The sequence below is a fragment of the Poecilia reticulata genome, chromosome 10 (assembly GCF_904066995.2).
Source record: "Poecilia reticulata chromosome 10, P_reticulata-male-v2, whole genome shotgun sequence".
NCBI classification, from domain to species: Eukaryota; Metazoa; Chordata; class Actinopteri; order Cyprinodontiformes; family Poeciliidae; genus Poecilia; species Poecilia reticulata.
Window position 1 is genome coordinate 17,992,749 of NC_088839.1, and position 11,944 is coordinate 18,004,692.

Genomic DNA, 11,944 nt, shown 5'->3' on the forward strand with positions numbered 1-11,944 from the left:
ACAAGAAAAAGAAAGAGGAGCTAAACTTTCTTATTTATTTCTGTTAAAAACGTAATAGTTACATACTAATTACAGATACATGTTTGACTGCAAAATTTAGATTGTTATTTTCACAATGAGACCAAGTTTTATATGCACTCCAGAGGATTCAAGAAGAGTAGCTGATTTAGTCTGAGCACGCTTTCATAGGTTGCTTTTGGTGATTTTACTGCCATTTTAAGTTTTATAACATATCAAAACAGAAATCCAAGTTTGCCAAACAGATGCTTGAGTTCAGTAAACGTAAAACGTTGCCTCCACCAGCTGAATGCTGCATTTAAAAACATGATGCTGTCGCTGAAAGCTACTGACAGTCATGAATGATCCGCCTTCTGCTGTTCTCCTACTCCTCTGAACCTGCTTGTATTTGCATAGAAATGTAAACATGCTGCTGGTATGAGCATTTGTGATGAGAGCACTGTCCGGTTTTGAGTCACTTTGGGGTAAAAGTGGGGGACGAGGTGAAGGAAGGGCACATCTGTTCTGCAGTCTGGCCTCTTCCTCTCGATCCTTCTGTAAGCAGCTAAAAATACACTGCAGCAGATCGCAAAGACAGGCTAAGACCCACAGAAACCACAGAGATTTGATGTATCTATTTGCATGACATGATTCAGAAAGGCTGAGATATAATTGTAAGCCAAAGACAAGAGAAGAAGAAACGATGAGGTTGTTGGTAACAAAGGACAATAGGAGAGTGATTAGATGCGCTTTTGTGAGTCACTCCGCCTCGCTTTGGGGAGTTGTATTTTTCTGGCACAGACGCAACTTGTGACGTCCCTTGGACGAACCAACTTTATCTACCCAAAAAAAGTCACTGTCATATCCACTGTGACGGACAAGGGTTGCTATTCTGGGAATGCAGTATTGGCTCCTGACTTTGGAGCATTCAGTCACATCCGTTTGCTGCTCTGAAAGGATTTAGTCCTCTTTCCTGTCGCCTGTCTTGGATTCGGTCTTGTAAGTTCTCCAAATAAGATTAGATTTTTGGATTAGGAAAATGATTAAAGAATATGGGAGCCCAACAGTTTGGAGAGGCTCTGAAAAGTGTAAACATCCTGATTCAAATTTCTGATTTGTGAGACTTTGATAAGTCATTTTCAAACCAAAAAAACTTAGCACATGCTCAAATAATCCCAAAAGAAAATGTGGATGTTTGACACATTCATAAAGAACGAGAAAAAGGAAAAAAGGAACAAAAACCTGACTGTATAATTTTAATAACCTTAAAATAATACTTTTTGGAACTCATTTTGATTTGATTTCAGCATCTTCCTGACCTCTCACGGGTCATCAGTGTCAGCAAATATGACAAAAACCAAACGTTTCCCCAAAACTGATGAAACAAGACCATGGAGGCTGACAGTAAAACTGAAGAAGATGTAATGATTTGTGACAACAATGTGTTTTAATCTCATGTAATACTGGATACAAACTTTCCTTCCAAAGAATCCATCCAGGCCTAGTATAAATCCTCCATAGGGTGTGAGCAATACTTGACTACTTTAATACCTTTTCGTCATAACGTGCTTTAATGAGGATTTGTCCAGACAGGTGGGTGCTGCTCTTTGGGTGGATTCTGGGTGGAAACCCCCGCCCTCGTGTGAATGGTTCAGTCCAGGAAAACTCCCCCTGTTCTTGGTTCAGTCGGTCTGAGCGCGAAGCCTCTCCAACAAATATGGCGCCCAAAGCAGGTGGGTGTGTTTTGTTGTGACAAACCGCAGGGGGAAAAAGCTGGTTATTTCGTTTAAATTATGAAGGTGACATATCCGCTAATCTCCCTGTTAAAGAGATGTCTGGACATTTTGTCGTTAGTTTTCACTCTTCATAGTATCTCTCATTGTTTCAAAGCTTCTAAATTAAGTTCCTGAACACATTTGTACCCTGAACTCGCTTTCTTACACCATTCTAGGACACATGTAAATGGCATTATAATAACCAAGCGTCGCCTTGTTTAACCCAGACGGGTATTTGAAGCATTTACAGATAAACTTTGGCTGTTTTTGTTATGCAACAAACGTGTAACATCTTGTGGTGTTCAGGCCGCAGAGGTACGAAGCGCAAAGCGGAGGAAGTGCAGACATTTACGGAGGAGAAGAAGGAGAAAGGAGAGGAGGAGAGCGGCCAAAATGGCTTGAAAGTGGTCATTGAACACTGGTGAGCTCTTTAATCAGCTTAGTATTATTAATATTAATAGAAATGAACAGTTGGCGTTAAATGAGAGACGGGACAGGACAAATCCCCAGTTCTTCACAGGACAAACAAAGTTGCACACATCATGTGTGCAACTTTGTTGCACACAGTGGTGGGAAGTAACGAAGTACAAGTACTTCGTTACTTGTACTTCGTTACAAGTAACGAAGTACAAGTAACGAAGTACAAGTACTTCGTTACTGTACTTAAGTACAATTTTCGTGCATCTGTACTTTACTTAAGTATATTTAATAATGGGTACTTTCTACTTTTACTCCACTACATTTTACAGTAAATATCTGTACTTTCTACTTCACTACATTTCTACAAAACTGTCGCGTTACTCGTTACATCCAAGTAGCATTGTGTTTTTTTCCCTTAAAATGTGAAGTTCAGGGACTTAAGGTGGCGCCGTAAAATCCAAGCAATAACATGACTTAGTGTCTGTTGTCACCCATCGGCTCCACCTTTACTCGCACGCGGAGCTCCAAGACATGCGCAGTGGTTTCCTCTGAGCGTCAGTAATATAATAGCGCTGCATAAATCATAAGATATGGCGACATGTAAAATCAGCAGCGCTTCGCTTTCACAGACGGTGGGGACTTTGTCCAATTTTTAACGTCACTTGGAAGGAAAGCTTTAAGAAAGGTAAGCTCCGTGGACGTGATGCTAGCAAAGCTAGCTGTATTGACTGAGACACATGTTGCATCTGCGATGACTGACATGTCGCAGATATGGGACAACGCTGTGACCAAAGTGCAATATTGTAATATGACATTCATGGACGATCCGATTCTTCTAGACGGATCTTGACCAAGTCCTATAGTACTGAAGCCTCACTGAGAGCCGTTCTTTGTTCTTGTAATGCTCTGCGTACACTGCAGTAGCTATTTCATTAAAATATCTTTATATTTAATTGGTCAATAAATAAGACAAGAACGTAGGAACACAGAGCATGCTCATTGCTCTTTGTTTTCGTCACCTGTCGTGGTGGAAGACATTGCAGCAGGAGGGAGGATGAGAACAGTCACGGTGCTCCTCCTGCTTGGTTACTTGTTGCTTATTGGGCCTTGGACAGTGTTCATAGTTGAGCGTTGTTAATTGCTATGTTTAATGGTGCAGACAATTATTATTTCTGACATTGGCAATATGGGCAACCGCCCAGGGCGTAATTTTTTTAGGGATGGCAGGAGATCTGTGTATTGTGGCACAGAGATGAAAGCAAAACAGAATGAAGAAGAGTTTGAATTGATACTGGTTAAATTTATTTCAGCTCTAAGTATTTAATATCTAGGTGGGAAAGTGAATCTTTCAGATCAATTTGAGAAGCAATTTTGATAGGTGCACTAAATTTTATTGTCATGTAGCACGGGGTGCTGGTTTTGATTTGGTCTTGGGTTCAGTGGTCCAGACTACAACTCTGCTACGAGGCTCCTTGGTTCCATGTCCTCCTCTGCCAGTTGAATTTCTTTCAAAATAAATGTGTGGCAAAAAAAGTGAAGTTCATGTTATGTTAGGACAGGAGACGAGATGTTTCCATCCCTGAAATTATGATGCATAGAATCATATATCTAAGTCTAAACTATGTTACAGAGTAAACGCAATAAAAACATGCTTTATCTGTGGCATATCAGTACACTTAATGATATTAGTGATTAGGCAATGCATTCAGCAAGTACTTTTACTTTTAATACTTAAGTATTTTTAAAAACCAGTACTTTTTTACTTTTACTTAAGTAAAATGTTAATGTGGTACTTTGACTTTTACTTGAGTACATTTTTGTCTGTGTATTTGTACTTTTACTTAAGTACATTTTTTGAGTACTTTCTCCACCACTGTACACATGTATTTGTTTTGTGTGTAAGAGCACATTAATTCATGCTAATATAAAAGAGATTACTGAACCTCAAATTAAACATGAGAGGCGAAATGCTTGAGGCAAAATTTATTTTATGTGGATTTGAAGACCTCTGAAATTCATTAACTTCAATGTTTCGATTTCTGTCTTTTACCGACACTTCTACGTTCAACCAAGCAACATTTATAATATATATAAAAAAAAAAACAACTTTTGCTTGCCATACTTAATTACAGTAAGCCAGGTCACTTATACGTTTCGCTGCTAGGCAACAGTACACTGTGCAGCCGTGTTGTACGCCCTTCAATTAAAATCAGTCACTGATTACTTTTAAAGAAAACAACTGAATTAGGAAAATACCCACGGATATGCAAATAAAAATCTCTAGCTGTCCTCCTGTATGTTTTAGATGTTTTCCTGCTCTAACTCAGCTGAATCAAATGACACCAGCAGAACCTGATAACATGATGTGATTCAGTCATTTAAAACTCCTGGAAAAGGAAATTACTTTCCAAACTCTCTCTTTAAACGATGGCTCAAATTGAAGTAACTTCACTTAACATCTGATATGAACTTTTTGCACACAGACAATGATATTAATTGACAACATTTCTGTAAAATGGTCTGGTTTTGAAGTAAAAAAAACTGCACTGATTGTTTATATTCACTCTTAGGCATCACATGATCCTTGTATCCTTGGAGATCTCATCTCAAGTGGATATTTCCAAGTTTGCTCATAAATTGCATTAAACGTTCCCTGAAAGACAATTTGCAAATAAATATAATATGGCCCATTCTTTTCCAGCCACTGGGTAAATGAGCTGGGTTAAAGTTCTTCCTTCATAAATTTATGAAGGAAGAACTTCCTTCCTTCAGAGTGATAAATGTATTATGCCAATTAGAATTTATAGTGTAACTATGTAACTTCCTGCTGATTAATTAATGTCCTGAGATTCACTGTTTCTTGAAAACTACCGAACATTATTACTTTTTTCTTTAAAAAGAGCATTTATATCTTGACATCCAGTAAACCAGGTGTGTTTACTTCAGCCACATGGTCTCCATAACCGTTTTTCTTGTTAAATAATTGATCTAAACCGTTCTTTTCCACCACAGGAAGTACATATGTGGGGCTTTTGCTCATTCTTGATCTTCTGTGTCCTGCAGCAAAAGCTGACGAGTGTATGGGCGTAACGCCGAGGAGGTGAAATCTGCCCTTCTGGCTGCCCGCCCCGGGCTGACGGTGGTCCTCAACCCCGAGAAGCCCCGCAGGAACAGCTTCGAGATCACTCTGCTGGACGGAGGCAAAGGTGAGGAGGGATGAGATGGAGGCGCCAAGAATAACTGGGCCATTTGGTCTCCCCAAGGGAACGCCGTTGTTCCTGCCAAGTTTTTGCCCTTGGCAGGAACAAGGGCAGAAACCTGCTCGTCGTGACTCGTTCAGCTGATTGTAAATTTTTTTCTTAAAGTTGAAGTAAAAAATTTCCCAAAGTGGGAGATCAAACCAAGCATTTCAGAAAAATAATCCCTTGAACTTTGGTGTTCATTTGCCAAATTTCTTGCTTTATCCACCTACTTCAGTTGTTTGTTGTTAGATGTTTCCAGTTATTGACTTTATACTAATGATTTGACTTGCTGGTTCGAATAACACGTCTCTTTTGTGTCACTCCTAAAGAAACATCTCTTTGGACGGGAATAAAGAAGGGCCCACCTCGTAAGCTGAAGTTTCCTCAGCCAGACAGCGTTGTTGCTGCTCTGCACGAAGCTCTTAAGACTGAATAAACAGCAAGTGAAGGTTGGTCAAAGCTGACATATTTTTAATTTAGGCGGATATTAGTCCAAGCATTTACATTGTATCATTTTACCAAGCTTTTCTTACATCTAGTACTACATTTTCTGTGTCTTAAATGAAATTCAATAGATATTTATCTGTTTTATGTGCAGCTGAGCATCTAGAAGATGTGACTGGTGGAAGCAGAATGATGAGGAGTGACCAATGAGATGTTCTCAGTCTCTCCTCTGATGAGCCCAGCTCCATCTGAAGTCTCCTGGACGAACGGCGACACCTAGTGGATCATCTGAGCAAATGCAACATTATGTTTTGCAACGTTTTTCTACATCCCAGTTCTGAAAACGTTTGGTTTTATACCTAAATAAAGTCATTTAATTGATGTGTTTTACTTTTGTGAGTCATTTTCAGTAAATAACTAAGTTAATGTTAGAAACTGTCTTGAAACAATCACTTAATCACCACTAATAGATGAATTGATGGAGTCAGCTTCATGTAAAACCGTTCATATTCTGATATGTTTTCATCTTAATTATGATTTTGAGAGACAATGCTAAAATATAAATCAAAGAGCGGTAGGCCAAACCTAACAATTCTTCCAAGCCATTGCAAAAAAGTAAGGTTGGATAATTTTCTTTTGGAGAGTAACCATAACTTGAAAAACATTGGTCCTGTAATTTTATTTTTAAAAATTAGTTAGAGCTGGCTAAACATGTGAGTTGCTGTCCCTAAATTGACTTTCATCTTATTCATTACCAGTTCTAAAACAGGTCATATTTGGCACAACTACAGACCCAAATAGGAAAACACAAAATAGCATTTTGTGTTGTCCGTCATTGTTGAAAATGTCTAACATTACTAGCTTACACACTGGGATCCAAAACCTGAATGCATTTTGCTCTTTAGTTTTCTTAGTGTACTGTAAATGAGAGAGATGATTGGAAGTATGTATTTCTAGCTGGAGAAAATGTATTCCAGTTTGTTCTTGTAGGAACAAGCATTTGTAAACACCAAAAATTACTTAATTCAAAAAGGTAACTAACTCGAGGAAAAAAGGAGCCTCTGGATCATCTGCTCCAGTAAAGCGAACAATTCTTGGTTATTTGAACAACCCAGGTTATATGAAATGGTCCAATAAAGCAGTTAAATAAAATTATTTAGAAATGGGACAATGCAGAGGTAATACTGTCCGCAGGGGGGCAGTAATTTAAAAAATGTATGTCTACTATTTGCGTGACATCATCATTACGCGACAGTGGTTCCTCATGAGAGCTGCACTATTTTTTTCTGTCCTCCAAAATAAGTTTGAAATCTAACGTGTGAGTATTACACAGCACATTAAGCAACATATTAATCACCCTATTGAGAAAACTTGAGTCATGTGGAGCATTTGTATGCTATCATTCCTGGTTTTATTTGATTGTTTTTTGTAGACTAGCAGCGGCATGCTAACTGAGAGCTAGTTTGTTTTCTACTTTCATCTGTTTTTCTCTTTGTATCTTAACCCAATGCGAAGTTGTATCGTGTATTCCAGCATCTGCTCGCTCTTTCTATAGATAAATATTTGTATGTTAGTTAATAGCTCCATATTTTAAGTAACTTTGCTTTGGAAGACACGTTTACCTAAAACACAAAGTGATTCCTTTCCTAAAGCTTGTCAAAAACTATTACAGCCTTTCTCTGTTGATGCAGAATGAAGCGTTTTCTAACGATATAAGATAATTACTGAAAGGAATGTGATTTCTGCTAGACAGTGATGGCAGCAGAGGGTGTGGAAAAGACCAGTGAAGATGCATCGTCTTCGGGGAAGGTGTGCACCAGGTTCGACCTGGAGAAGGAGACCGAGCTTCGCTTCGAGGTGGAGGCCGGAGAGGCCGCGGATCAGGTGGAGATGGAGCTCCTGACGGGGATGGCAGAGGTGTTTGGCTCTGAGCTGAACCGCAACAAGAAGTACACCTTCGGACCAGGCTCCAAGATCGCTGTTTTCACTTGGCAGGGCTGCAGTGTGAATCTGTATGGAAAGCCAGAGGTAAGGGCCTTGTGTAGATGTTTGAAAGTTTTCATTTTGTATTCTTATTTGCAATAAAACAATAATACCGATGTTATTTTTTTTAAAGAATAAAACTTGGGTCGTGCAGTAGTTGCGAATCCGGAAACAATTTATGAAGTTGGGTTAAAATTTGCGCTCTTACTTGGAAATTGCTTGAGGTTTTTTCTCAACGTTTTCTTAATAAATTAAATTAGTGTGATTATAAAAATGTTATCACTGCAGGTGGCCTATGTGTCCAAGGATACTCCTATGCTGCTCTACCTGAACACCCATGCTGCCCTGGAACAGATGAGAAAACAAGCTGAGCGGGAAAATGAGAGGGGGCCCAGGGTAAGTTTTAATAAGAATCTCTCCATAAAGGCTTCAGAACAAAATGACAACAAGACTAGTAAATACTTGTTCTCCAGGTGATGGTAGTGGGACCTACAGACGTGGGGAAGTCCACAGTGTGCCGGCTGCTTCTCAGCTATGCTGTGAGAGTTGGAAGGAGACCTACGCTGGTGGAACTGGATGTTGGACAGAGTGGGGTACAAGCCTTTTCATTTTTCATTTTATAATGTCTATATGACCTTATATGGTTGTTGATCTGTAAGAGGACAACAACTTTACTTTTTATTACTCAGTTTCCGGTGAAATGAATAATGATGAAATACACAAATAACATGTAGTGTGATATGGATGTTTGAAATACCTACTTCTTTTAAGGAATTTTTTTACTGGTGCTGATATTAGGAAGCGTGGAAATGAAATGCTATTGAAGTATTGTTGTATTGTTGTAAATCCACATATTCATCAGCCTTTTCTTCCCCTCTTTTCAATCATGTTGAGCCCAAAACTCTCCATGAAGTTTAGCTTCTTATCCAACAAAATATATATGAAGTCTGGGCTTAAAGGGCAAATAAAATCCTCCTAAACAACTAAATGCAATATTGTTGGGCACACCATTATTGCTTGGCGCTTGGAAAATAATAAAGAAATAAAAATAACACCAGCTTTATTGTATGAGTCTTGAACTTGTAAGGTGCTAAAGGTTGCAGGGAGAGGTGAATCCATTGTAATGGCTAATAAGAAAGATTAGATGTATTGCATTCGCAGTCTGTAACACTAATGTCACTGTTGCATGAGTCCTGTTACTGTGCAGCTATTGTTGATGTGTATCCAGGTGAATGTGTGTTAATCCCAGGAGCCATAAATTGATGTGACTTATGTTACTCTCCCTTATTTCCAGTGATTTTAAGACTATGGCAAGACTCATCCTATGGTGTTCTGAGGACTAAGCTGTGTACCGTATTGTGTTGTCTCAGGTTTCTGTTCCAGGGACAGTATCAGCTCTGTGCATTGAGCGTCCTGCAGACGTGGAGGAGGGCTTCTCTGTCCAGGCTCCTTTAGTTTATCACTTTGGCTCTACGACTCCTGGAACCAACATCAAACTTTACAACAAGGTATGAAGGAAGATTCTGCATTTTTCTGATGTAAAGTTGTTTTGTTTTGTATTTGTCTGACTTTCTTATCTAATCTCATAGCTGACATCGTGCCTGGCCGAAGTGTTCTCTCAACGCTGTGAGGTAAACAGGAAGGCCAGCGTTGGCGGCTGCATCATCAACACCTGTGGCTGGGTGAAGGGTTCTGGGTACCAGGCGCTGGTCCACTGTGCCTCCACCTTCCAGGTGGACGTGGTGCTTGTGCTGGACCATGAGAGGCTATACAATGAACTCAAACGGGACCTGCCGCACTTTGTGCGCGTTGTGCTGCTGCCAAAGTCCGGAGGAGTGGTGGAGCGCTCCAAGGAGTGCCGGCGGGAGACTCGGGATGAAAAGATCCGCGAGTACTTCTACGGCTTCCGCGCGCTGTCCTTCTTCCCTTTCTCTTTTGAAGTGCGATTCTCGGATGTTCGCATCTACAAGATCGGGGCGCCGTCCATCCCGGACTCCTGCCTGCCACTGGGAATGTCTCAGGACGACACGCAGCTGAAACTGGTGCCGGTGACTCCAGGGAGGGACCTGACGTATCACGTGCTGAGTGTGAGCAGCGTCGACGACGGAGACGAAGACGCCAGGAAGAGCATCGTGGAGAGCCCCGTCTGCGGATTCATTGTGGTCACAAACGTTGACACTCAGGCGCAGGTGATGAAAGTGCTGTCACCTGCACCCAGACCACTGCCCAGACACACGCTGCTCATCATGGACATCCGCTTTATGGACATGAAATGAAGCCACATGTTGGAGAAGAGGACGTGGGATGAAGTGATGATCGTATTTGTGAGCACTTTTTTTCTTTCTAGGTGCTTTGCAAGAACTTTAAAGAGAACAAGATGGAATTAAAATTAGTTAAATTATACCTTCCTTTTATTGTTTGCACTGTGCAAATTTTTCTTGTTGCCATTTATAGGTGCTGGAATATTTTTCTTGATAATCCGTTTCATAGAATGTCTTTTCTTCTCTCTTGTACAAATACATTTTAACTTTGAGAAACCCTGTGTGTTAATTATACTTTTATTTAAAAATGAAGCAGCTTGCTTCTATGCCTCCAATTCCATAAGCTCATCATGTAGTGTATCCTAATTGATTGCTAATTTACTAAATCCTGAAAATTATTAGATTATATCACATTTAAGTGAAGTCATGTAGATTATTTTTTGTACCTGTTAAGTTTGTGTATGAAATGGGAGGAATGGCCAGCATTTTGTGTTTTCCTCATCCAGACATGTATGTCTTTAGTGCTGCAAAGGACACCAACCTGTTTGGTTCTTACCAGTAGCAACACTACCAGTATGGCGGTAAATGTTTTGGAGCATGATATAAAAGAGCGCATTTCATATTTGGTGTGTAAACATGTACCAACTCAGGCATTTTTACTGTTTCTCTAAATTGTTCTAAAACTGTTAGTTTTTTCTTAGAAAAATGTAAATTTTGAAAACTTAAAAAAAAAAATCTTCAGTCCTACATTATAAAAAATGAATATAAAATTTTGCTGTTTTTCTAAATTATTCTAAAAATATATTAGAAATAGATTATGAATAAAACATATAGTGCTATTAACATGAGTTTGTTTAGATTCATACTGTTTCTTTGAAGTTGGGCAGGTTTTACAGGTTTACCCTGTGTTTGGACTGGAAAATGTCAAATCTGGTGAATGGCACCATTTTTGTTATATATAAGCTCCGTCATATATAAACATGACACAACTTCTGCGTGAGCGTTTTAAAAAGATGCGGCTATCACCTGGCTGCACGGAGACACGAAACTCTCGGTCTGATACTCATGAACTTTGAGACCTGGATTAAAAATGATATTTTCTGATCTCCCACGACGCGGTACCAGAACCGGGCTCAGCACCAGCAGCCATCTGCCATGACCGACTGGAGGTGAGAGAAGACGGAGCAGAGACGACAACAGGTCAACTGATCAGGAGAACTTTCCATGTTCATGGAAACGAAAAGGAGAGGGAGATTGGTTAGGTGATGGCAGCGTCATGTCAGCCAATGCCCTTTTCCAGGAAGCAACCACAGCTAATCAGAACATCAGATCCGGTGTAGCTTCAGTAGAGAGAAAAATAACTGAGAAAACAAAAAGTTTAGTTTCTAAGGAACCTGCACCTGTCCTGTTGTCGCCTTACTATCCTCAATTTTCATTTGTATTTGTTACTCTGTTTCTACCAAAAAACTGCATAAATAAAGTCTTTAGTCTGGTGCTTTGTAACCAAAATTGTTCTTTAAAAATAAAAGGTTGAGTTGAAACCAGAGACTTCATAATCCCTTTTGTTTTGTAGTTTCTGTTTGTTTATTTATTTAGGATATTTTAAATTTCTTCCAGTTCCAACGTTAAATGTTCACTTGAATTTAAAGTTTGAGAACAAAGAGGGCTTCTTCCCTTTGGTCCTCCACTCAGCTTCTTTCTTCTCAGTTGGGTTTTTAAAGTTTGATCTTTGAGAATGTGTCCTTACATCACTATGTTATAGCCATTGTATTAGTTGATACTGTCTCATTACCGTTTTACAGTTTATGGCCATAACTTCTCA

At 39.5% G+C, this 11,944-nt stretch overlaps 2 protein-coding genes across 4 annotated transcripts; both read left to right on the forward strand.

The window, feature by feature from the left end:
* The first annotated feature begins 1,606 nt into the window (after nucleotides 1-1,606).
* selenoh (selenoprotein H) lies at nucleotides 1,607-6,259 on the forward strand. 2 transcript variants are annotated; one of them, XM_008420308.2, is made up of 5 exons: nucleotides 1,607-1,730; nucleotides 2,079-2,193; nucleotides 5,256-5,398; nucleotides 5,764-5,883; nucleotides 6,033-6,259. In XM_008420308.2, the coding sequence occupies exons 1-4, from the start codon at nucleotides 1,715-1,717 to the stop codon at nucleotides 5,868-5,870; spliced, it is 381 nt and encodes a 126-aa protein (XP_008418530.2). In that variant the 5' UTR covers nucleotides 1,607-1,714; the 3' UTR covers nucleotides 5,871-5,883; nucleotides 6,033-6,259. The 2 variants fall into 2 exon arrangements, with proteins under 2 accessions (XP_008418530.2, XP_081467649.1); XM_081611523.1 differs by lacking the exon at nucleotides 1,607-1,730 and having other exon boundaries at nucleotides 2,030-2,193.
* An 800-nt stretch (nucleotides 6,260-7,059) lies between these two features.
* Nucleotides 7,060-11,663, forward strand: clp1 (cleavage factor polyribonucleotide kinase subunit 1). Of its 2 annotated transcripts, none has more exons than XM_008420309.3 (6): nucleotides 7,060-7,196; nucleotides 7,632-7,906; nucleotides 8,150-8,257; nucleotides 8,335-8,454; nucleotides 9,232-9,369; nucleotides 9,451-11,663. In XM_008420309.3, the coding sequence occupies exons 2-6, from the start codon at nucleotides 7,634-7,636 to the stop codon at nucleotides 10,135-10,137; spliced, it is 1,326 nt and encodes a 441-aa protein (XP_008418531.1). In that variant the 5' UTR covers nucleotides 7,060-7,196; nucleotides 7,632-7,633; the 3' UTR covers nucleotides 10,138-11,663. The 2 variants fall into 2 exon arrangements, with proteins under 2 accessions (XP_008418531.1, XP_008418532.1); XM_008420310.3 differs by having other exon boundaries at nucleotides 7,090-7,196; nucleotides 7,628-7,906.
* Nucleotides 11,664-11,944: the final 281 nt, after the last annotated feature.

What these genes read in the sequence shown, in the direction of transcription:
- clp1 (XM_008420309.3), top strand. Translation starts at nt 7,634, where the DNA reads ATGGCAGCAGAGGGTGTGGAAAAGACCAGTGAAGATGCATCGTCTTCG. An exon ending in TGGATGTTGGACAGAGTGGG is followed by an intron (nt 8,455 to 9,231) that starts GTACAAGCCTTT and finishes GTGTTGTCTCAG; the next exon opens with GTTTCTGTTCCAGGGACAGT. An exon ending in ACATCAAACTTTACAACAAG is followed by an intron (nt 9,370 to 9,450) that starts GTATGAAGGAAG and finishes CTAATCTCATAG; the next exon opens with CTGACATCGTGCCTGGCCGA.